This window comes from Oreochromis niloticus, linkage group LG18, assembly GCF_001858045.2.
Source record: "Oreochromis niloticus isolate F11D_XX linkage group LG18, O_niloticus_UMD_NMBU, whole genome shotgun sequence".
Taxonomy (NCBI): Eukaryota; Metazoa; Chordata; class Actinopteri; order Cichliformes; family Cichlidae; genus Oreochromis; species Oreochromis niloticus.
In genome coordinates this window covers 4,281,086-4,307,349 of record NC_031982.2, presented here as the reverse complement: position 1 = coordinate 4,307,349, position 26,264 = coordinate 4,281,086, and the positions used below count along the sequence as shown (strand labels likewise).

The 26,264-nt window shown below is 43.5% G+C and overlaps 1 protein-coding gene across 5 annotated transcripts in view; it reads left to right on the top strand.

The window, feature by feature from the left end:
* Nucleotides 1–26,264, top strand: part of LOC100703580 (fibrous sheath CABYR-binding protein) — a 39,926-nt gene continuing 13,662 nt past the window's right edge. The window contains exons 1-4 of one of the 5 annotated variants that reach the window (XM_019348096.2): nucleotides 1–187; nucleotides 18,913–19,074; nucleotides 19,718–19,762; nucleotides 20,561–20,629. In XM_019348096.2, coding sequence (XP_019203641.1) covers nucleotides 145–187; nucleotides 18,913–19,074; nucleotides 19,718–19,762; nucleotides 20,561–20,629 — 319 coding nt within the window. In that variant the 5' untranslated portion in view covers nucleotides 1–144. Of the gene's footprint in view, nucleotides 188–8,239; nucleotides 8,381–17,265; nucleotides 17,497–18,912; nucleotides 19,075–19,717; nucleotides 19,763–20,560; nucleotides 20,630–26,264 lie in introns of those variants that run through there. The other 4 variants (XM_019348098.2, XM_019348094.2, XM_019348095.2 and 1 more) reach the window with 4 other exon arrangements.

Sequence of the window (26,264 nt, the reverse complement as noted above, 5' to 3'; positions counted from 1 at the left end):
CAGTGGTAAAGCGGGCGGGGTTTCTTTGGTTGTGAGTTTTATCAGATAGGAGCAGAAATTTTGATTTCTTTTCTCCTTTCAACAAGCACCGGTCGTTCCCGTCTTCTATCGGACGTTTCCGGTCCTGCAACCAAGGACTCAGCCATGGCTTCAAAGAAAAGCGGCAAAGGGAACCCAAAACCAAAAGGTGGGTTTGATTCTGTCCCGAGAGCGCTGCCTGGGATGACGCAGCCGTCAGCTTTCACTGGCAGGCATTTGAAAGTTGATTGGCTGTCACTCTGTTATTTCATTGTGGCTAACTGCTCCGTACGGGGATGGTTTAGCCGTCGTTCAGGAGTCGGCGGCGGTTATAAAGAGACTTCGAGCTAAGCGACACCTTAGTGCTTTTGTGGGTTAGCCCTGCCTCCAGTGCGGATAGTCGTACATTATCGCAACAGCGCAGGTCTGCCTGACACGGCCGCTTCATCCAGCCTTCAGATCGGGCGGTTCACCATGGCGACTCGAGCTCCCGGGATTAACGGGCAACATTGCCTCGCACGCGACAGATAACGTTAGCCGTCTGTCGTGAGGCTTCATTGCGTTGCGTTAGTGATGTTGGTAGGCCTGTTGAGCCAGTCAGTGTGGACTCGGGGCACCCCGCCCCCAGTTTATCCCCGTCACTTTCTGCTCACGTGTCAGTATCCGCGGTGGGCTCATACGTGGCTCGCGGGGCTCTCCTCCATCCTATAGAAAAGCTGTCCTCCATGGTGGTTGTAGTTTTAGGCCCGTCGCTGAGCCAGTGTAGTCTTCTCTTTAATCTCATTCAGTCCCGTTTTTGTTTATTTTTTGGAAATAACATGTGAGGTGCAAAAAAATTAAATATTCGTTGTCATATCTTAACGTACTTTATGATTGAGTAAGGGTGATAACTCAAAGGCCGATGACGGCCCCATGTGGTGTATGCTGATGTAAACGACTAAGCCACATGCCGAGTACACTCTGTCCTCACCCCACTGCGCATCGTTTACTGTTCTCCCTTTGCAAATTTCAGGGATAGGGTTAGCACAGGAAACTATACAACCAGGTCAGATGAGTCCATGACAGTGTTCTGCAAACGGATGGATGGAAAACGATTCCACTGTGGTGACAGCGGGAGATGAGCGTCTGGTTAGTGTAGTGCAGACCTGTAAACACTAAAACAGCTTATAGTGAGATGTCTTTGTTTAGCTGGCACAGATCAGAATCAGAATCAGAATCAGAAAGGGTTTTATTGCCAAATGTTGAGCAGGTTTACAACATTAGGAAATTGCTGCGGTACTTAGTGCAAACATACTGTCATATAACGCTTAAATAAACATAAAAATAAAACTTAAAAGTGCTAAGTAGATAGATATATACATGAGTGCAGGTGGTGATCAGTGCCAAACATGGAATGATGCAGTGAACACAGTGTAGGGTCACGTGTTAGTGGTGGGAACAGTCATGTGGTTATTGTTCATGAGTCCAACAGCAGAGGGGAGGAAACTGTTCTTATGGCGAGAGGTTCTGGTGCGAATGGACCGGAGCCTCCTGCCTGAGGGGAGCAGGTCAAACAGACTGTGTCCAGGGTGAGAAGGGTCAGCTGTGATCCGAGCTGCACGCCCCAGTGTCCTGGAGGTGTACAGGTCCTGCAGAGATGGGAGTCTGCAGCCAATCACCTTCTCAGCAGAGCGCACAACACGCTGCAGTCTCTGTTTGTCCCTGATAGTGGCTCCAGCGTACCACACGGTGATGGAGGAGGTGAGGATGGACTCGATGATTGCAGTGTAGAATTGCATCATCGTCCGTGTTGGCAGGTTGAATTTCTTCAGCTGCCTCAGGAAGTACATCCTCTGCTGGGCTTTCTTTATGACGGAGGTGATGGTGGGCTCCCACTTCAGGTCCTGGGTGATGGTGGTACCCAGGAAGCGGAATGAGTCCACAAAGGTGATGGGGGTGTCAGTCAGGATGATGGGGGGGAGTGGGGCTGTGTGCTTCCTGAAGTCCACAATAACCTCCACTGTCTTCTGGGCGTTCAGCACCAGGTTGTTGTGGCTGCACCAGGACACCAGACGTTCAACCTCCCTCCTGTAGGCAGACTCATCCCCGTCCGAGATGAGTCCAATAACGGTGGTGTCATCTGCAAACTTGATTAGCTTGACAGACTGGTGGGTGGAGGTGCAGCAGTTAGTGTACAGGGAGAAGAGCAGAGGAGAAAGAAGAAGATCGGGAAAGAACAACAAGACCAACATAACACGTCTGAAAAAATATGTTAAACATTGGAAATTCACACAGATGGAGTAATAAGATTTCTGAAAAAATGTTTAGTTCATTGTTAGTTAACCAGTCCACTCTTGGTGTATTACCCCACTTTTCTCCAGCGCTCTTGTTTGTTTGTTTTTTATACCTAGAATGACTGTGAATGAATCTCAAAAAGGACACGGCATGCTCACCACTGGAGCAGTGCAAAATCAGATGTTTTTTCCCCCCCTTGTTTCTGTATGATCTGTAATATGTCTCTTTACATCAAGCTCAGTGACTGTTAAAACACTCCATGTCCAACCTGCTTCGTCCCATAGTCTCCATCCTTCCTTTTGTTGCATAATTCACGTAATTAAAGCAGGTAATACTACGTTTTCCTCTATTTTACAGCACATAGATGTAGCAGACATGTAGAAGAGTTTTGCATGCTGTAGTAAATCCAAAGGCAGTGTGTGACGTTTAGAAAAAACTGTGGCCCAGAGTAGAATAGCTGCTTTTGGTCTCCAAAAACATTTTCAGTTTGACTAATTGCTGGAGATATTACGCTGTCTTTTTTTTTTTTTTACAGAGTCTGCTACTATAGTTGGTACTTTGTCAGCATAGGGAAACTTAGGTGTACTTTGGTAAGTGCAAACAAAGCTCTAAGTTGTTTATGTGAACACATGAACGCATGAATGCGTGTGAGGTCCAGGTATTTACCTGCAGGGTAATCCCAAGAATTGCTGGGTCCAAAAGCAGCCACTTTTGTTTGGTGGTTAATGCTTTTATCCCTGACACATAGGGGAGTGGTCCCTGTAGCCCAGGGGTGGGCTCAGAGGGCTACGTGAGAAACTGGACTGTCGTGGAAAGCTGCTCGAATAAACTGATCTCTTTATAAACTGCTATTAATAAGAGTAGATAGAATCAGGCAATGCATTTGTGAAATAAGCATAGTAAGAATGCTAACATTTTAATACTATTTATTTAGCATTGACAAAAACACTCGTGAACAAACTATTCAGTTTTTGCAGAACTTCAAAGATTTTAATGTTTTCTAAAGTGCTGTTGCTATTTTACTTGTAGTTTAATAATTCCATCTGCAGCTTTTCCAGGGTTTTTCTTGTTGAGTGAGAGAAATATTGTCTCTTTGGAGCTTTAACAGATGCATTAAGGTCATGTTCAGTGTTTGAAGCAGAAATGCATCTGAGAACTTGTTCATAAAAAAACAAAACAAACAAACCAGAAATTCAAATGTGCTCTAATCCTTGTGTTAGCACTTTGCCCAGGCTGTCAACATGTTGTGGAAAAGTGAAAACCCCGTCTGTCAGTGTGTCAGTGCTTTTGTCTTGGTAAACTATTTTCTTTATAACATTAGTAACATGGTTTTAGCACCGAGTTACACACTGCCTCCTGGTGTATAACACAAATAACTGCAATCCCAAATTTAGTTCTGGCTTCATTTCAGTGAGTTTAAACAGATTTGTAACAGATTTGTGAAGCTATTGGTTTTAAACTCTGCCCATTTGTTCCATTTCAGTCTAACCAAGTATACAATTACCGCTATGAACAGACCTCCTAATGTTGTAGTCCCTTTTACCAGGTTCTCTGTAATCTTATGTTATTCCACATACAAACAGTGGGCTGTGTCATGGACGTCACCGCTCTTGTCCAGAGACAAAGAGACAAAGTCAAAACTGTATCAAACTTGACAAATTTAAATGCTCAGTTCACCACTGGAAGCCCCCAGCAGACTCAGCCTATTACAGCATAGCTAAGAGAGCCAGTCCTAACTATATGCTTTACCCAAAAGGCAAGTTTGAAATCCAGTAGAGATAGTGTCTGTCTCCTGAATCCAAACTGGAAGCTGGTTCCACAGAAGAGGGGCCTGAAAACTGAAGGCTCTGCCTCCCATTCTACTTTTAAATACTCTAGGAACAACAAGTAGGCCTGCAGTGCGAGAGCGAAGTGCTCTAATAGGGAGATATGGTACTACAAGGTCATTAAGGCTACGTTCACACTGCAGGCGAAAGCGCATCAAATCCGATTTTTTCGCCCCTATGCGACCCGTATCCGATCATGGTCTGACAGTGTGAACGGCACAAATCCGATATTTTCAAATCCCATCTGGGTCACTTTCGTATGTGGTACTGAATCCGATACATATCTGATGTTTTAGAAAGCGACTGCTGTTTGAACGGTCATGTCGCATTAAATCCGTCTTTTACGTCACTGACACAAGACAGACGCCAATTATCAGCGCCGGAGAAGCGCCCGATAGGACATCGCGAACGATTTCTTGCCATCCGGTGAAACTGTTGGGAAGACAACGTTGGAGAAATGTGAACATTTTATTTTTACTGTATTTTCTGCAGATTCTGACAGAAACCTGCAGCTATCCTTAGAAGCACCGCCCCTCTAAAACAGCAAAAAGGATCATTATTAGGTTATTTACATTATTATGTAAATAACAAAATAACTTAAAGCAAAAAATTTGGAAACGTAAAGTCCGAAGTCTTTATATTAAGGGCCATCAGTCAAACAATACTGTTTGGTCTGGGTCTAAACAGAGCGCGTTGTGTGTGACGTCTTCTTTTGCGCATGCGGGCCGCTTTGAGCGTTCACACTAGAGCGCGTTTGATGTCGCATTTTATGTGTAGTGTGAACAAGCAGACAAAAAAATCAGATTTGATCAAAAAATCGGAATTGAGCATTAAGACCTGCAGTGTGAACGTAGCCTAAGATAAGATGGGGCCTGATTATTTAAGACCTTGTATGTGAGGAGCAGGATTTTGAATTCTGGATTTAACAGGAAGCCAATGAAGGGAAGCCAAAACAGGAGAAATCTGCTCTCTCTTTCTAGTCCCTGTCAGGACTCTTGCTGCAGCATTTTGGATCAGCTGAAGGCTTTTCAGGGAGGTTTTTAAAAGAACCTGATGGTAACGAATCACAATAGTTGAGAATAATACAAGCATGAAGTATTTTTTCAGCATCACTGATACAGGATTCAAAATGGCACAAATGATCATGTCCATGATCTTTAGACACTCAATGCATTAAAAACAGCCACGACTCTGCAGGCGTCTAACAGCTGTAAGTAAATACAGTTTGTCACATTCAGAGTGATTCACTTCACTAGATTGGGAAGAGTCATGATAGCCTGAGAACTATGACCAGGTGAATGAGGCGTGTCGTATCATGTACTTTCAATGCTCTTAAGTAGAGCAGAAAAGTGATATATCAGAACCGATCAATTTGCTATTGATTTAAATGCAAGAACTCAGTCCTACACATTAGTGTTGTATTTGTTCCATATGTGTAGGAAGGATATATCCTGGTTAAAATCACTCAGATTCCTCAGTTTTCTCCGTATTTATGACCTGCTTGGTTATAAGAAAGAGTTCTGGGCTGGTTTTCTGTTCTCTTGGAGCACATAAAGCGCTTATCAACCATTCACAGCCTTTCATACTCCAGTAGATGCATCAGAGAGAAACTGGGGTTCGTGTCTTGCCTAGTTGTGTTTGGCATGTAGACTGGAGCAGAGCCACCGAGCTCTGAGCCACAGCCACCCATCTGTCAGCCGCGAGTTCTCCTCCAAATGTGCTCCATGAATGAACAAATGCCTTCCTCCAAATTTACTTAGGCAGGTCCTTTTCACAGCTAACCAATGGCTGCAAGACGTGTGCACTTTGTTACCTCATGTGATCAAACAGTGGCAGCTGCTCATTTAATATTGACTCTAGATTAAAGAGTAGAGAGTAAACCGTAAAGTGCTTGTCGTGACTTTGGAGCATGTGATCATACGCCTACCTGGATGGCAGATCTCGTCGTCTTTGTCATTGGTGTATTTCTGCTGAAAAATGTGCACTTTCCCATTTATCATTATGTTTCCTTGTCACATGCCTTCTTGACTTTTCCACATTATCGTCTCTCAGGGCTGCTGCTTCCCCTCTCCAAAGGGCTGGGAGTTGCTTGAGTACATCACAGATGGAAGGGTAATGGCTGTGTCTGCTCCTCTGGGGCTGATGTGTGATGTTTTGTGTCCTTTGCATTTGCTGAGCGTGTTGTTTTTCTAAATTCAACCCTGAGCATGGCGGTGGCTCCATGTAACCTTGCATGAGAGCACAGCGCTTTGTGCATCTGTGTCAGGTATCGTGTTTTGGTTTGGAGCTGTCATAATAGGCTGTGTGATTAATTTTGCAGACCCAAATGCGTGATGCAGAAATTTAACTCAACATGAGCGTTTAATGCTGATGTCCAGAGAATAAGTTCAAAACCAAGAATACAGTGTAGGTGCAAAGGGAACCCAGAGGTTACACAGCTGTGGCACAGTGAGGAACAGGAGAAAGGCACAGAGGTGCTACCAAAATAAAACATGAAGGGAGACATAACTGACAGTGGAATGGAATTACTTTGACACATGGAGGGAGACGAGGATAAGACAGGGAAACATGGAAGCTGAAGGACAAACACAGAAATGGAACGCGACAGGAAACTAAAAGCAAAAGCAACCCCAATAAGACGAACAAGAACTGAAGACTAGGGCTGTGCGATATGACCAAAATCTCATATCCCGATATTAAGACATCTATCGTCCGATAACGATATAAATCACAAAAATGTAACATTTTCTGTAAATTCTGTGAATCTCGGGCAGCTCGACTTGCGTGAAGTGTTTCCAGCTGGGCGTCATGTACCTGGAGTCGAGTGTTTTAACTGATGCATGAAACGATACATTTTAGACATAGGTTGTAACGGCCGCCGTTTTCTTTGTGAGTATTTATTACACGGCGTGCTGCGGGGAAAAGCCTGTTCTAACGTTTGAGTCTAAGGTTTATTTTTTAGCACCTGACGGCTCTTTTTTGCTTCTCATCCGTAAATACTCTGCATCTTTCACGTGATTCAGTTTATTTTGAAAAGTCTCAACAGGATCTTGAGCTTTATTGTGAAAGGTTTATGTGGAAAATAAACAAGCGGACACGAGGTGGTTTTACCGTCGTTGTTGCTAACGACAACGCATAAAAACCCATCTGTAGTGTGGTTATATTAAATATAAGAGAAAGAGAGAACTTTAGGAAATTCATATAGCCACTACAGTGACCATCAAAATAATGAAAAAATATTGCCGTAAACAGTTTATTTTGCGACACCACGAAACAAACGATAGCGTAAAATGAAACGATAGACGTTTTTATATCGTCATCCGATATATATCGTTATATCGAACAGCCCTACTGAAGACTCAACATAGACGAATATAATGGAAGTTAATGAGAAAACCACAAAGAACCAAAGAAATACAGGAATTCAACAAGCAGTAAACTAAATATTAAGTCGAACAAACAGTCAATTCATCTTTCTTTAACTTTAAATGATAAATAAACTCAATCAAATATCTTTTTCATTAATGTTTCATATCCGCTGACTTTGAGTCTGATGTTTTGTCTTCCAGTCCAGTTGAAATGGGGTTAGAGAGGTTTTAAAGACACCTGTGGACACCTGGAACTGCAGAGTTGCTCAAGTCATTGACTAGTTTGTTTGCTCTGTCCCTGTGATCTAATCAAAATAGCTCGACACTAGCTTCAACAAACAGCAGTCTGATCTAATGCTAGTGACTTTCTGGGGATCTGTCACAACAAAGCCAGGCGTGGGATTTGGTTCCTGCACATAGGTCGCTGCCACCATCAGTGGAATGTGCTGCGTACTGTTGCATACTGGCGCCACAAACCGAACCAGCCTGTTGCACTGAGGAAGTGGATGCAGCTGCAGTTGTATGACGTGGCGTTTAAAATGTGTGTGTTTGAAAACATTCTGCCCCAATGAGGAAAAAACGTCCTTGTAAAAGCTGGCTAAAGATCAGAAGTCTGCTGAGACTGTGCAGAGCTCCAATGTCCTCTGAAGCATACAAAGCTGTGTGCACATGTGGACGTGCATGAGCTCTGACACACTCTAAAAGCTCGAGGGAATCGAGGTAAGTTAGAAGGCGTGCACAGCAGCCCTTATATAAGAGCTAAGAGGAGCTGCTTGGGCTGAACAGTGTGTACAGAATGTGACAGAGCAGAGACTCTGCAGAGATCTGGAGGACAGCACTGTGCATGTTTGTGCCGTGCTCATATGAACATGGAGTTTACAGAACAACAAAGTGGTATGTTACTGCATGCTTTCTGATGTTTTCTTTTCATGTGGAGCTATTGGATACATCCCAGCAAATACACATACCTCCAATTTTCTGTGTTAGTCCTTTTTAGGGGTAAAATTGTGTTACTGGATACTTGAAAGCAACAAGTAATCCTCTGAGATTGTCCAGTTTGATTTGTCACAGCATGAAGGACACGAGGAGAACCGCTTCATCGTATCTATCATTGTATACTTTATCCTCCATAACACGCATAGCAGAGTACCAGGGCTGTTAATTGTGGTCATATAATCAGATTTTTAAAGTGAGCTCTCTGAATGATTTAGCCGCTGTTATTTGGAAAGATGCCCAAACTATTCACTCACCCACCCATCTCATTGATTTCAGGTGTTTCAGTCACTTCCATGGCCACAGGTGTATAAAACCAAGCAGGTTGCAATGCAGGTTGCATTTGTAATGAGTCACTCTCAGTGAACTCGAGCGTGGTGATAGGACACTAACAAGTCCACTCATGAAATTGGTGGTATCATAACAAAGTGGAAGTGGTTGGGGATGACGGCGGCTCAGCCACAAAGCAGTAGGCCACATAAAGTCACAGAGCCCTGTGCTGAGTGCCCAGTGGTCACCAGCCTTCTGCAGTTATCACCACAGGACCTAACAGGGCTCTAGATTGCGACCAAGTTTTTCAGTGGTATGACTAAAAAAAATCTGTGGTCGCACTGGTGCGACCAGCTGTTCCAGTAAAAAAGACAAAAACAGTCTCGGCAACTCTGAAAGTCTCCGTGTGGTCAACAACTTACACACATCATGCCCCTATCGTGTGTCCCAATCAGAGATAGTCAGGGGCGGGACCTCTGTGATTGGCCGTGGTCCTGTAGTTGTCCCGTAGTCCTTCGTGTGTACGTTTGAAAGTGCAGGTGGATAGAGGGAGGTGAGTAGCTTGAATAAAGTGATATTGATTCATTAAATCATGAATCGACTTTTAAATATAAATGTATTTTGCCAGAAACGCCAGAATCTCAGGTTAAAGCTCACAAAACTATTTCAACAAACAGTAAATGAGAGCAGGAAAACAGATTCTGCACAAAGACGTAAAGACAGAGCGGACCCGACGCATCAGAATCAGCTTTGTCTTTCTCGGCTTTCAGCCCCGACGGCCCGTACACGGACACGCCGTCAGGGCTGAAAGCCGACAGCTCGCTGACTCTGGTGCGTCGGGTCCGCTCTGTCTTTACGTCTTTTTTGCGCTGATTCTGAGCTGCAGGTTTTGTGTCTGTCCAACCAAAAATCACCAAGCCAGCAGCAAAAGAAGCAGCAAACTACGCTTCACATTTGATCAATGTCGTCATGAATTCCCTCTGACTTTTGCTGTTTTGCTTCCACCACGATAAAAATCACACTTCATGCACAGCTCTCTCCCTCTCTCCCTCTCTCTCTCTCTGTACTTCAAGAACAGTTTCCCGTCTCAAATCTGTTTTCTGCATTATCCATTCGCTTATTACCCCAAAGTCTACCGCTGTTTGCAGCGCTGTCGGCCGCTGTCTGTAGTTTTTTTTATAACTTAAATGACCTCAGACAAGAAAGCCTAATTTCTGCTGTTCAATACTGAAGAAATTTATAGTTTTTAAAATTATGCAAAATTGCAGAATATTTTTAAGGTTATCTGCTATAAAAAGCCAGACCAGGAAAATCTGCTTCATGTTTTTCTGTTTTATTCTCAGTTACTTTGACACAAAGGCATCTGCTGTGATGCTCACACCTCTGATGAAGTCTCACATGTATCAGTGCTGATAAATGATCAGAATTATAATATTTCTGACTGTCTGAAGCAAAATTGAATCGAATCGGGACCTCGTGAATAGAAATCGAATGGATTATAGAAATCAGTGTTGATACCCAGCCCTAGTGAGCAGCCTAGGCCCAACAGAAGTGGATGTAGCTGTGGGTAATGAGGAAAGATGAAAAGAACTATTGATAACTTTTTCGTTAAGGCCTGATCCGTCTGAAATTCATAGGCAGCTCTGACACGGAGCCATCAATCTCTGAATGCTGAAAAAGCACAGTGTATCCAGACAACACATTATATGCAGCGATAAATGCCCAAGTGTCCCCTCCCCCCACTGCCTTTCAGCAGCAAACAGGTCATCAGAGGAGCCGATGTGATGATTAAGTTTAGCATTGCCTACAATATTACCAAAGAGTGCCAACGCACTTTAAGCAGTTTTTCAGTAACTTATCTTTCTTGTAGAAATGTGCTCCAAATAAAGAACTTTGTGTTGACAAGATTGTTAGTTAATCATTTACAAATCAATATTGACTGTATGGACAGCAATTTTCCCCCAAAAAAGGTGCACATGTAAAACTGCGGTGTTAAGCATTGTGGTTGAAAAATTTGGGTGCGCCTAACTTTTGTGCCTTTTGTGCTTAGGTGCACCAGTGCAACCGTGGCAAAAAGTTAGTCTAGAGCCCTGCCTAAAGTTTACCTTACCTACCTCTGGATTGAGAACACATCGAATGAGTCTGGGATTGGGAGTTGGTACTTGTCTGCACTGTGCCAAGTGTAAATTTGGTGGAGGGGGTTTATGGTTTGGGGAGGAGCTGGGCTAAGCACCTTAGTTCCAGTGAAGGACCTCTCAATGCTTCAGCATATAGAGACCATTTCACGGTCCAGACGTTGTGGGAGCTGACTGGTTCTTCTCTACGTGTGCTTAGTATCTGACCTCACAGATGTGCTTCTGTTAGAGTGGCTAAGATGTCCATAAACACGTCTGAATGTTGTGGAAAGCCTTTTCAGAGGCGTTGAAGCTGTTGTAGCTCAAAAGGCTGGGCCTGTGGATTCAGACTGGTGAGAGTGTACGTGCACATGTATGTGAGCTAGCTCATGGATTGTTTCCTGTTTGATGTTGAGGATCAGATAATAATTGTTCTGTAGAGGTCGTTCAGTGCCACTTCTTTATTTTTACATGTTTTGATGTTTATTTTGTAACATGTAGTTATGTAATTGTTTTGTCTCATATTATTCATTTGCCGTCTTGTGGACATAATGGAATGGACTGAACATAATGTTTTGGCAGAGTAACATTACAGTGAGCAAACAGAGGTGTGCTGTCCAACAGTGACTCTGCCACACTGTTTAAATATCCAGTGTCAGTTGGGTCAATAAGACTAAGGAAGGCCGTCAGCCCTCATTCTCTTCCTCCTGTGTTGGAAGTCTTACTAACTCCAACGAGGAGAACACGGCTGTGGAAACCTGAAATACTCGCTGTGTTCACAATGTTGCCACACAGCTGCCTGTAGCAATGCTGTTGTGCAATTTTACCAGTACAGAATATAGCATTAGAACCTGTTTCTAAGAAAAAACAAAACACAGTGACAATAAAGGGCTACTCTACTCTATTCTATTCTATTCTATTCTATTCTGCTTACAGTTACTGGGTAAGGACCACACGGTGTCATGGCAGTTTTCAACACATTTGCCAAATACAACAATTACTGGATTTCTTTGTTCATTTGATTTGCATTCTGCTGCTTAAAGTTTCTCAGCCCTAAACCAGTTTTCATTTGCATCTTATTACAGTATATTGCTGACCTCTTATTTCTAAGGTTATGTGTGTAATTGCTGGTACGTGCACTAACTTTAAGCTTCAAAGAGGCCAGTTTTGTAACACCACGTTAGCAGGACTTCATTTGTGTCAAAGTTGAAGCCTTTGTGAAAGCTCGTTTTTCCTGTGTTAGCTGTGAGAGTGGCACCTGTGGCTCACTCGGTGAAGTTATGTGGGGTTGCTCCTGCCTCGGCGTGGAGAAGCGATCGGATAAATTGCTGACATAGCTTAACTGTGCAGCTGGGAACAGGGCTGTGTTTTCCAAAGACACAATGCAGCATGCCTGCTTGGTTAAAAACAAACAGAGGCCCCAACATTCTTTTATTTTGGTAGACTTCATTATTAAAGACAAATATTCATTAACAAACGTGCATTTACTAAAGTTTATAAAGGAGTCTTTATGGGGCATTCCATTTAAACATAAGATCTACAGGGTGGGCCATTTATATGGATACACCGTAATAACATGGGAATGGTTGGTGATATTAAAGTCCTGTTTGTGGCACATTAGTATATGTGAGGGGGCCAACTCCTCAAGATGGGTGGTGACCATGGTGGCCATTTAGAAGTCGGCCATCTTGGATACAACTTTTGTTTTTTCAATAGGAAGAGGGCCATGTGACACATCAAACTTATTGGTAATGTCACAAGAAAAACAATGGTGTGCTTGGTTTCAACGTAACTTTATTCTGTCATGAGTTATTTACAAGTTTCTGACCACTTATAACATGTGTTCAATGTGCTGCCCATTGTGTTGGATTGTCAATGCAACCCTCTTCTCCCACTCTTCACACACTGATAGCAACACCGCAGGAGAAATGCCAGCACAGGCATCCAGTATCCGTAGTTTCAGGTGCTGCACATCTCGTATCTTCACACCATAGACAATTGCCTTCAGATGACCCCAAAGATAAAAGTCTAAGGGGGTCCGATCGGGAGACCTTGGGGGCCATTCAACTGGCCCACGACGACCAATCCACTTTCCAGGAAACTGTTCATCTAGGAATGCTCGGACCTGGCACCCATAATGTGGTGGTGCACCATCTTGCTGGAAAAACTCAGGGAACGTGCCAGCTTCAGTGCATAAAGAGGGAAACACATCATCATGTAGCAATTTCAAATATCCAGTGGCCTTGAGGTTTCCATTGATGAAGAATGGACCCACTATCGTTGTGCCCCATATACCACACCAAACCATCACTTTTGTTGTTCCAACAGTCTTGGAGGGATCCATCCAATGTGGGTTAGTGTCAGACCAATAGCGGTGGTTTTGTTTGTTAACTTCACCATTCACATAAAAGTTTGCCTCATCACTGAACAAAATCTTCAGCGTGAACTGAGGGTCCTGTTCCAATTTTTGTTTTGCCCATTCTGCAAATTCTGTGCGCCGATCTGGGTCATCCTCGTTGAGATGCTGCAGTAGCTGGAGTTTGTAAGGGTGCCATTTGTGAGTAGCTAATATCCGCCCAAGGGATGTTCGACTAATGCCACTCTCCAGTGACATGCGGCGAGTGCTACGCTGTGGGCTCTTGCTGAATGAAGCTAGGACAGCCACTGATGTTTCTTCATTAGTGACAGTTTTCTTGCATCCACATTTTGGCAAATCCAACACTGAACCAGTTTCACGAAACTTAGCAAGCAGTTTGCTAACTGTAGCATGGGAGATGGGTGGTCTCGTAGGGTGTCTTGCACTGAAATCTGCTGCAATGACCCGGTTACTGCGTTCACCAGATATCAACACAATTTCGATCCGCTCCTCACGTGTTAACCTCTTCGACATGTCAATGGCTGTGAACAAAGAGAAACTTGCAAATAACTCATGAAAGAATAAAGTTACGTTGAAACCAAGCACACCATTGTTTTTCTTGTGACATTACCAATAAGTTTGATGTGTCACATGGCCCTCTTCCTATTGAAAAAACAAAAGTTGTATCCAAGATGGCCGACTTCTAAATGGCCACCATGGTCACCACCCATCTTGAGGAGTTGGCCCCCTCACATATACTAATGTGCCACAAACAGGACTTTAATATCACCAACCATTCACATGTTATTGTGGTGTATCCATATAAATGGCCCACCCTATACTTCATTTATCCCACATACATAGGAAACTATTTAAAAATAATAATAATGATGTGATTTCATTCAAATGTCATTGGAGCAGGGGGCATAAAGGGGGACACAGGGTCATGTGGTAGGGATCTGGGCCTATAGTAGTTGTAGTGTAAGGACATCCTCCAACAATCAGGCAATCCCCTGTAAGAAGCATTGGACAACAGCGGAGAAACCTCAGGCAGAACCAGGCTCAGGGAGGGGCTGTAATGTGCTGCCACCAGCTGTGGGTGAGGAGAAAAGAACTACGGGAGACAAGACAAAACATGCATTATGGGAAAGAGTGCGAGAGTTTAATAACTACTAATGATTAAAAGCAGTAATGGTGTGTAAGCACACGGGAAGTAAAGGGAGCAGAGGAAACGCTCTGTCAGAGAAAAGAGAAGAGCATGGGACCAAACAAAGCATTAGAAGAATCATGGCGTGCACTATAGTGATGGCCATCATTGGAAGCCCCTCAGCAGGTCTTTTAGATGTGATGGGCCTCATTGTTCAACATCTCGTATGTAAGGAGAGGATTTTAAATTCAACTCTAACAGAAAGCCAGCGAGGAGAGACTAATATGCTGCAGCGTCTGGATTAAATGAAGCTTTTTTTATCAACAGCCTGATCATTATTGAAACCTTTGACAAATGTAACCGCTCCCTGATAGATGCTGTTGACAACATGGTGTTTCATTAACTTGGCTCTAGCTCAGGCAGCAGCTCACTTTCCCATGGGACCAGAGCAGAAACTGTGGAGGCCACACGAGTTTGGATCCATTATAGTTTGAATTTGTCAATGTTTAAGTTCTCAGACATAAAAAAGCATAGTTAGTATTTGGTAGGGCTTTATTTGGACATGTCACAGTAGTACAAACCAATTGAAACCAGTTTGTAAGAAAAACAATCATAATGTCCAGTATTTACAATAATAACCAATAATCACTGTTTTACATTCCTGTTTATTCATATGTGCTGTAATACATTACAGTTTATATTTGAGAGAGGTGTACATATTTACAAATGTTAACAGTGTACACGGCTATGATCACCAGGGCTCGCAAAATCGCTAGCCCAACGTCCCGGGGCTAGCGATTTTTCCAGTCAGGCTACCAAAATCTATCTCAGCCCTGCCCGTCGGGCTATCATAGGAAGGAAAACTATGTGTCAATGCTTTTGCATTTTCTTTCGCAAATGTAGCTGAGTAATTATGTCATTGGCATCGATGAGCCACTGTCAATCTGTGACATATTGAAATAACCTTTGAATTTGCGCTTGGTTTTTGCTTTCACTTTCACTTTGCGATCGCGCGAACGGTGTGTAGAGAGCGGCAGCACTGATTGGTGAGTGAAGATTAATTGCGCACCAATTCCTCTGACATCGTCTTATCACTCATTAGCTTACTATTCAAACGTGACAAGTGAAATCTCCCACAGCAAGCTTAAACATGTGAGAGGTTGATTGCGCAGAGAATCGCTGACCGTTATGTAAGTACGTGTGTAAAAGCAGCAGGATTTACGCCGGTATTTTAGTTCTGCTGAGCCAAATAAGACAGGTCAGGGTGAAGAAGGGACAGCCAAATAAAAGCCGACCACAAAACGGAAAAGTTATGACAAATCAGACTATGAGGCAAAAAGAAAGCTCAGCTTTTTTGGTTTCATGGACAAAAGAATTTATGTGGCTGGAATATGACGAGCTAAATAACATGATGTTCTGCCGGGTGTGTCGTGAGTTTCCCTCGATATCTGAGTCGCCAAGCGCCTTTGTAACTGGGACCAGTAATTTTAAGAAAGACCCCATCAGAACCCATGAGAAATGCAAGAAATGCATTATTGCCCAGTCTGCAATATCTTTCCCAGAACAAACAGCAATTGCAAAAAACATACTAAAAATAAAACAAGCACAAGCAGAAGTCCTGAAAAATCATTCAAAAGCGTACTATGTTGCAAAGAGTGAACCACCATTGGCCAAATTTAGCAGTCTTTGCAAACTTCAAAAAGCAAATGGCCTCGATCTTGGTTCCACTTACCTCTTACCCTTGACTTCAGTGGAAATTTCAGATTCAGGATCTGACACAGACTGATTCATGTTCTACACAGTTCTTACAAGTTCATAGAAATTTCTGTTCAATTAGAACCAAGTATTTGAGTTGATGATTGTAATTTTTATACAGTTGTTGTGATTTGTATTTAACAATTTTCTGATTAATTTTTGTTTCCTTTACAATATTATACTTTAATGTATAATATTGTAAAGGAAACAAAACATTAAAAAATTGCTCTCTTTTTTATTCGGGCTACTTAAATTTATTTTGGGCTACCAAAAACTGAAGAGATTTTGTAATTTTGCGAGCCCTGATCACATGCTCTAGTGTGTGTGTGTATATAAGAACCCGTCCAGTCACACGTGCCTATGAAAAGCTGTGTCGTTACAGAGGTGTTACTCTCTCCGACACCTTCACAACCTTATTGCTGCATAAATAGGTTACGTGTAATAGTGAGTTACGTGTTAGCTGAAATTAATTTCATACTTTGTAAAAAAGCATTTGTTGGTGATGACGGCTCCTTTACGGAGAAACTCATCACTTCCATCATCATCATTTTCAGTTGGATTCGGGGCAGATGATTGGCTGCAGCTTTATTTTCTGTCTCTGAAACTGAGAGTTTCCAATTTATTACGTCATGATTGATGGTGCCTAATGCTGCACGCTGTTTTTTATCTGTAGCATTTGTAACCCCCTGATTCAGTTAATGGCAGAGATGTTTGATCTGAGTCCATACTGACTATGAGGAGTTTAGCCTCATTTTAACCAACAAGCCTGTAATTTGTGAAGTGGTGTGTTCTCGGTTACATGCAGTGCTACAAATGTCTATTTTCATGTAGTTACGTGTTTGACATGATGCAGCTGTCTGCTCTGAGATCGCTTCTTTGGCCTTTTTTTACTGCTGCTGTAAGAATACTGAACATGCGGTAGACAGGTGCCATGCAGGTTCATGTAGCACTCTACAAAGTAAACATGGAAGATTTTAAAGTTCACAATATCAGGCAGGGAGGAGAGGAGCCTTTAAATATGGCCCCATAATGTCCTCCCCTCTCTCTCTGTACGAGGGCCAGCTGGTTTAACAGCACTATTAATAGCTGTGTATGACCTCTAGAAGCCATATCGTCTCAGAGAAAAGAATGGCACACATGATGACGGCTGGATGAGCAACAGAAAGAAAGCCAGTAAACAGAGAGAGAGGGCGGGGCCACACAGAGGGCGAGGCTGAGCTGATATTCGCCGTCACTGGGCTGCACGCTTCTTTTTGGCCAGTTAACCTCCTGTTGGTCCACCATACGCCATAGATGGGTGATCCAGTGACCCTGGAGTCTGCTGCCTCTCCTGGTGTTACAGCAGTGCCCACAGTGCTAGCTGCAGAAAACCAAGGTGAGGCTATCAAATCAAAAGCATCCTAGCACCAAACAGCATGGCCTGTGTGGACGGCTGTTTGAGTGTTAAATACCTGCTAGAGGAGCGAGTGTGTCCAAGTGTGTGAGTGATGTCATCAGGGCGTTAAGATGAATTACAGTTGTGATCCAGATGTGTGACAGAATAAGAGATTATGTCTTGTAACATGTAGTCGTGCTTTTGCTGTTTGAGTTAGATATACACTCCCAGCTGCACTCATGCGCATATATGGATGAATCCAAAAACAAAAAGACACACAAACGTCTGCAGAGGAAAAGATGATGTGATGTCACAGCACAGATTTGATGATTTAGGGACCTGGCATGTTTCAGGTGTGCAGAGGAAGTGTCTGAGGTTTGACCTAGCATGTAGCGGACTTTAGCACCTGTTCATTCTCTCTGCCATGTTCTCACAGCGAGCATGTCTTTGTCACTCCAAGAATAGATTCTTGGCTATACTCTACTGTCCCAGCACCACATACACAGGACTGGGACAGTAATGTCCTCAAATGATTTCAGATCATTTATAAGGAAACACCGTTTAGGGAAATGTGACTGCTGTGGAAAATGCACTGTCAGAAATCTGGTGCGAGAAGGCGAGTGATTCACGACCTCAGGAAGAGAGAAGTTACTGTGAATCTTACTGATTTACTGCAGAACAGCTCCAGAAGTGAAAACCATCAGGCCCTGTTCCATTTTAGACAAGCTTTCTTTGAAGGGTCAGATCTGGTGTTTGTTTCCTCTGAGGCCGAGTGCACTCACAGTGGTGGGAGGGGTGAAAGAGCATGGTGTCAAAATCCCCTGAACTATGTGGTGACCTCCTGGAAATAAGGGTGGAGCTAAAATCTGCTTTTTTTTTCTTTTTCTTTTTTTTTTAAAAGCAACATTCTGATCCACAGCAGCCCGCAGTGTGTGGGGGCCGGGTGGTGCCCAGTGTGGGCATCCTCTGGGGGCATGTCTTCTGGGATTAAGTATGCTCAGAGTTTCAAAATGAGGGCAGTTTATTGACGTAGGTCCACAGCTCAGACTGTCCTCAACATTTATTTGAACAGTTTTTGTTCTATAACTAATAACTTGTATGTATTATTGTGCGATCTACTGTACAATATAAAGCGCCTTGAGGCGACTTCTGTTGTGATTTGGCGCTATATAAATAAAATTGAGAATTGAATTGAATTGAACTTGGAGGCTGCAGGCTGTGTTCACTCCGTGTAGTTGGGCTTCATGAAGACACAGGAGGACTTCAAGCTTCTCACTGTGTTCACTGCTGTTTTGTTGGACTCTCTCATCATTAGTTACACTTATAACTCTAAACTAGCATTAAGGTCAATGTACTTCTATTTCAATGTACTGAGTGTGTAAAGGAAAACTGACATCACGTGTGTTGTCTTTCCAGATGGTGCTAAAAGCCAGTCGTCTAACAAGAATGGGAAGAAGGCCGACTCTGAGTCCAGTGGCAGCAGCTTCTTCACCTGGTTCATCGTGTTGGCCCTGCTGGGTGTCTGGACGTCTGTAGCTGTGGTCTACTTTGACCTGGTTGACTATCAGGGAGTTCTTGGTGGGTACATGTTGCAACACACACACACACGTGTGGGTTTGGCTTTGAGAGAATTTAAACACCTTGATTCAGCCTAAAGGAACTTCCTGGAAAGGTGTGGCAGTAACCAGTTTGGCTTTTGTTGTCATCTGTCCACAGACAACGCCTTCCATCTGTCCCTAAAGCAAACCTCCACCTGGAATAAGAACCAGTCTAACTGTCGTTATCAGAGCATTAAATTCAGACCAGCAGTTATTACTAGTGAGCCTCACTCTGCTGCCGTCTCAACACTTTAAACCAAATACTTTGGTAAACAGCCTGCCAATCACATCAAAGTCAGTCAAATTAAATGAAGGGATTAAACTGTAGCTTGTGATGGTTACATATAATACAGTAGCATATATATAAGTTAGCTAAAAAGTAGGTGCAGACTCATTAGCCTGTTGCATGTCGACCCAAATCTGTAGAGAAAGGCTGAAGCTGTCCTTTTACGGCCGACCTGCTGCTGCTGCATGCCTGTGCTATCTTTGATCACAGCTGCCTGCATTAATGATAAATGGCACATTCTTGTGTGTGTATGTATGAAATGTGATTGTGTTTTATCTCTTAACCCTGTCTTTGTTACATTATGAGTGTTTTTATTATTTGTTTGTTTTGCATGCAGATAAGGCTAAGGGCTTACAAATTAACCTGTCTGAAGCATTGCAAGGTAAAAACTCATAATGTATATTCTGCATATGTGAACAAAAATGCCTGTTGTTGTCACACACACTGTTTGCAGAGCCCCGAGTCCATTTAGTGTTTGGCAGGAACATCTGCAACACTACACAGAACATAAACTACACATGTCCACAAACACTACGTATGAAATTCAACACGCCCTTTATAGCCGACCTAAACTGACACCTCTGTGTACAGTTACACCCTTCATGTAGCACTCAGAGCCACAGGAGTATAGTAATCAGCAGCTGGTAGCTGTAGAGAAAGGTGGAGTGAAGGCAGCCAAGCTGCTGAGGTGTCAGTCACACAGGCTGGAGGCTCGTCCCCAACCCTTGGTCACCAAGGACACATATGTAAGCAACATATGAAGGCTGTGGTCGGTGGAGGAGAGCACACTTTCCCCTTGCAGCGTTGGTTCCTGAGTCTGTGCTAGATTCAACTGCTGTGACCACACCAGTCTAAGGACTGGGACCAGTCCTTAGACTGGAGGACCTTCATGCCTCTCCAGCTGCAGTGTTCATGTATGATCTTATAAACACTGGCATCATGTAGGAGCAGTGCAACGCTCTCCCAGGAGCTGTCTTTTTCTAAAGGACACATTTTTAACACCCATGTTTGTCTTTTAATACATTTGCCTTTAAAAGTAATTTTTATATTATGATATAAATTTAGAATAATTACAGTAAGCACATATGTTTAATGTATGAGAGACAGCATGGACTGTACTGAACGATGCATGTGAATTTGTCTAAGTGTGGCTTTATGACTGTGTTTGCTGCCGCTGTAGGTAAACTGGTGGCGTACGACACAGACGGCGACGGAGATTTCGATGTCGAGGACGCAAAAGTTCTGCTAGGCAAGTTGATCAAACTACGATTCACAGCTGTTGTCTCTGTTTGTTGTCACATCTACAACAAAAAGAATATTATCATCACAACATCTGCAAACCTGTGATGGGTTTGTGTTTGTGAATTAGACAAAATGCTACTTTGGGTTTCTTTTGCATGGCTAACAATCACAGGGCCGACTGTGTTCATTAGAAATAATACAAGAACGCAGAGCTCCCCGTTTGGGTTTTATTCTAACATGAACATCTGAATGGCCTCCAAAACGTTGGCTATATGCAGTCTAGGGATGGGTATCCAAACCCGGTTCTTGTTGAGAACCGGTTCCCACTGTTTCAATTCCTTGGAATTGTTTGGCATTTTTGCAAACAATTCCCTTATCGATTCCAGTCGCCCCGAATGACGTCACCACGTTGCGGAGCGTCATTTACCTGGCAGGGCGCCTAAGCGGCTCAAACGCTCAAAAGTTTGGTTATATTTTACGGGAACGGATGACAACAGGGGAACTTGCAATACTTGCAAAGTAGATATTTCATTAAGGGAGGAAACACTACGAATATGCAAAAGCATTTGCTCACAAAACACGCGATGACCTTAAATGAATGTCGTGTTTTTAATTCCGCTCCGGACTCGTGAATCTTAACCCAGCAGCAGCGGTAACGTTTGCACGTCCTCTCCCGTTAATACGGCAGTAGGGCTGCCACGATTAGTCGACTAGTCACGATTACGTCGACTATTAAAATCGTCGACGACTAATTTAATAGTCGACGCGTCGTTTGAAGCTTTGTAAGATCCCAAAAGACGCAGGAATAAGTAGTAGTATTTAAGAGTGTAATAACGGACTGAAACAGAAGATGGCAGCACTGCATGTACAAGGATGCCAGCTGCCGTTAAACCCCGAAGAAGAAGAAACTGTGTTCCAGAATTCATAGCGCGGCCCAGCGCAGTTGTCAACAATGGCGGCAGCTAGTTAGTTTTAATATTACAATTATTATTCTTTCTGGGTCACAAAATAAACGTTTAACATATTTTCAGGTGTACATTTTACGTCCAATGGATGCATGATCTGATTAGTCGACTAATCGCAAAAATAATCGGTGACTAGTCGACTATCAAAATAATCGTTTGTGGCAGCCCTATACGGCAGGTAAATAATCAGCTAACAGTGCATATTATGTTAGCGCGATCTGCTTTATTACAAAACCTGCCATCACTGTGCATTTAGGCGACCATGATGAGACAGACAGAGTCTGGCTGGCAGTTCTCGCTGCAGTCTACCGGTAGCGTCTCCTTTCAGGCCAGGATAGACGAATGTCACCGAGCAGTGACTAAGTTTGTGGTCAAAGGCTTCCACACATTTGCCACAGCAGATGCCCCCGATTTTCAGTAAGTGAATGTGTTTAATTGTAGGCAGGGACATTACTGGATATTCTTGTGTAATTGCTACAGAATAATTTATGTTATACTTTGTTAATGCTACAGAAGAATATTTATTTTATTATTTTACATTTACAATTTGTTTTCCCGGGGACCCTGTGACACCCCATTGAAGAGCCGTAGGCTGTGGATCTCTTAAGATGTCACTGTTGGGTTTGTAAGGCCATGTTACTCCTAAATTTCTATCTTGTTCAAAGAGAAGATATAAAACAAAGTTCTAAGCTAATCGACCTTAGTGTTCTCTTTTTTTAAAAAGAATCAATAAGAGAATCGATAAGAGAATCGAATCGTTATACAGAATCGAAAATGGAATCAGAATCGTGAAAATCTTATCAATACCCATCCCTAATGCAGTCTAAAGCTCGGCCAATCAGTAGGGGATGGATGGAGGCTCATCACCGTCGGGTATCTCAGAGGGCGTTACTATTCTTTATTCGCTCACTCAACAGGTTCCTTTAAGGAGCTTTTGTGGTACTCAGCCTGGACACGGGCAGGATGTGCCTGTGTTTCCCCTGTTCAGCTGTCAGGAATCATCTATAGACAGTTCAGGGTTATCTGAATCCCTTTGTTTGGTCTCTGAGCAGCTTGACAGATTTTGCAGCTAGTGCATAATATTCAAAGGGAATTTGGGATTTTAGCACTTTCATCATGTCAGAAGACTGACTAGATGAGTCTTCGTGCTGCTTTGGCCTCTGGAGCACTTGGCAGGAAAACATCCAAGACAATGTAAGACAACTAAGATGTTTCATCTTATGTGCCCCGCTCCAGTCTTTTGGAAATCATAATGCATTTTGTCGTCACTACATTGGGATAACCCATATTTAATGTTTTTTAGAGCATCTCCCCTGTTACGCCCTTCCACCATCCACATTTCCACTAATCTGAGACACGTTCTAGTTTGTTCACTGGATTTTGAAAATGTAAGAGAATGTGGTAGTGGTGTGTGTTTGTGGGCAGAAGGGACAGAAAAGGAAAACACACAAGTTTAAAAAACATGTGGTTATCCCAGCTGGGCCTTCATCCAATCAGCACAGATGCAGAGTAAAGAAGCTCAGACACCAAGGAGGGAGAATCAGCAGGACAAACAATCCTGATGTAGCAGGTTTATCAGAGAAGCTCAGGAGAGTCTTCTCCAAGCATGACATCCCAGCGTACTGCAGACCAAGCCACACACTCACACACAAACTGGTTCATCCCAAACACAAGCTAAGAAGGAGTGCTCAGACCTCTGTAATGGAGCCACTGCATTAATGCATGGCACAACATAGAAGAGCCACCTCGACAGGACAAGACTCGGCTGTACATCTGCACCTAAAGGTCAAAGGTCACTGTTTCGAGGATGCCAGTGTTCACAGATTCACAGTAAAAGAGAACATCTGTGTCCACTGTGAACGACCATGGTTGTGGTTTATCACAGCGACTGCCTGCCGCCTGCACTGCAGCCTCAGCCCTCACTCACATCTTGGTCAGGTGATCTCAACAGGTCACGTGACAGGATGGGGCAAGGTCTCACAGTGGTTTCGCCCAAAGCCTCTGGATGTAATGACCCAAACCTTTTTCCACATCTTGGCTCATGTGATGAGGCACATGACTAATAGTGGGCCGATGACCACCTGCTGAGGGACGATGCCCACTACCCACCGCGGGCTCCCACTGTTGGTTTCAGAACTGAACGAGTCTCTCAGATAAGAAGTGAAACATCTCCAGGTTCAGTTTACTTCATCTGAAGCTGTTAAAACTACCAGAACCTTGACGATGACCATCCTTCTTCTTCATGGGGATTTTTTATCCCCCTTTTATCTGGTTGGAAATAAATCCTCCATGTGTCAGATCAGTCCCCTCAGAGTTATCAGTGATCATTGGACTTCACCTTCACCCCGTGTTTTCAACATGTATGTGTGGACTTACTTTATGTCCCCTGATTTCCAGGACTTGACCAAAGTGACATTTCCTGATAGTTCGGGGTGGGGGAGTCATCCTAAGGATTACATTAAATCCACATCAGATCTGTTTATATGACTTTTTTCCCATGTGTTGCACCAAAACAGGAATCTGATACCAGGACACCAAATGCATATGTGACACTTGACTAGTCTCTGAAACTATGGCTGCCTTTGTTTGTGGCTAAATGCTGTCTAACCCTAAATGAAGGTGATTGTGGTAAAGTCTTCCCGTTTCTCACCTCTGCTGTGTGCATTAAACACTCGCTCATTAGTACACATGTATACAGTATTAGAAGGTGAGGGGGACAGCCCTACACATGTCTTTTCTGTATTCGAACACATTTTAAACATGTGTTATTGTGTGGGGTGATCACTGCAGCTGCAGAGGCTCAGAGCACAGCTGTCTCATCGCCGTATGGTCCTGGGCCAAACTGAATGGCCTCACAGGTTCATCTACCTCCACATGACTTCTGCTCAGTGCTCTTATATTTCCTGTAGTCGTAGACATGTCTCAGGTTATTGTGTTGCTGTTGGAGTAGCAGCACTGTGACAACCCTGGTACCAAAGCTGAAGCTGTTTCATTAGAGAAGCTTTCTAACAGTCTAATAGAAAGCCAGCGTCAGTGCTTCCTCTTCTTCTCTGGGTTATCTGCACATGATGAGCACGCAGCAGGCGTTTATGATTTTTAAAGAGTACACGTCTAAATCAGTAGATGATGGCTCCGTGTTGTTCTCCAGTCATGTGCAGACAGCTTGGCTTTGCTGATAAAGTCTAACCTGCAAACTTCTCTGACCTTCTCCTGTTGTTTCCCCTCTCTTTCCTCCTGCACATCTTTTTTTGTTTCACACTCTCCTTTTTCTTAATTTTGTCACTACTTCCCTTCTCTCCTTCACTTCCACGTTTTGCTCCTCAACTTTCCTTCCATCCACCCCTACCACCCCCTCCCCGTCCCCCTCATTTGCGTAGGCCTGTCCAGTGAGGGCGATGGTCAGGGTGAATCCCAGGTTCTGGATTGGTTAGAAGAAGTGGAGGAGGGCGGCTCTGATTGGTTAAACGGGTTCTTCACGTTCCTGTATGGACTGATAAATCCGCTGGAGCCGCTGGAGGAAGAGGAGGGTGAACACACTGCCTCAGGAAGAGCAAAGGATGTGCAGGAAGAGGATGTGGAGGATGAGAACGAGGAAGCGGTCAGAGGAAGACGACAAACTCAAGATGATGGAAATCAGGGGCAGAAGATTGTGATTGTTGGCCTCCATAACCAATAGCCTTGGATTCCTGATAAATGTATTAATCTCTGATCTGAGGACGCATCCAGAAGCCAGAGTCATGGTGTCAGGTGGAAATGTTGCACAGCATGTTTCTGCTCTGCTAGATTTTACACAGCCAGAAAACTTTGGATACGGTGGTCTCCAGCCTAGCTGTGTCCACACCCAGGTTTCATCCTCTGTGAACGTCAAACTTTGTTCTTGTTTCAGTCTGTAACAAACTGAGGAGAAGCTCTTTCTGTGATGTTGTTTGGTTTTCTGGATACTCAGGAACACTTTTATAAGTTCTCTATTGAACCTTTCTTAGAATGAACTAGTACACTGAGTGCACAGCACTGTTGGCAGCAGCCAATGGCTGTGTGAGATTACACAAAATGCACTTGGACAGTAGCTCACATGTCCCTCAGATCTGAAAACATTCACTCGTTTAATTTAGACGGCATGAATCTAAACCAACAAAAACACTCGTTATGGTTTTGGACCTGCTCAACACACAAACGTGTTAATGGTTGCAGAGTGCTGTCAGCAAGTGCAGAAAGAATCCATCTCAATGACACGTCATCAGTTGATCTTAAGCCACAGTCTGATAGAAATCATCCTGCTGGTGTCATACGTTTGCTGACTGTGTCTTCATGGCGTCTCAACTGTAGCTGTCAGATATCATCACACCCACGTTCTCTGTCCTCAAGCTGCAGTGCAGCCACGCTCAGTATCACAGCATCACTTCAGCACATTCATAGGCTGCTCCGAGTTGGAAATCCAAGGTGAGGGAATAGTCCAGATAAAAACTCTAACTGGGAAATTCCAACTTTGAATTTTAATCTAGAACACACTCAGCTCTATCAGTTAGTGGGACTAAAGGACGTACTACCTCCAGCAGTTACTCCAGCTGTGTAACAGGTACACATCTGTGCAGATGTCAAACTTCAGCTGACATGAAACATGCAGCTCCATGCAGTCAGAGCCTTTGGTTGGACTGCAGTGCACTTTCTTCATGAAGC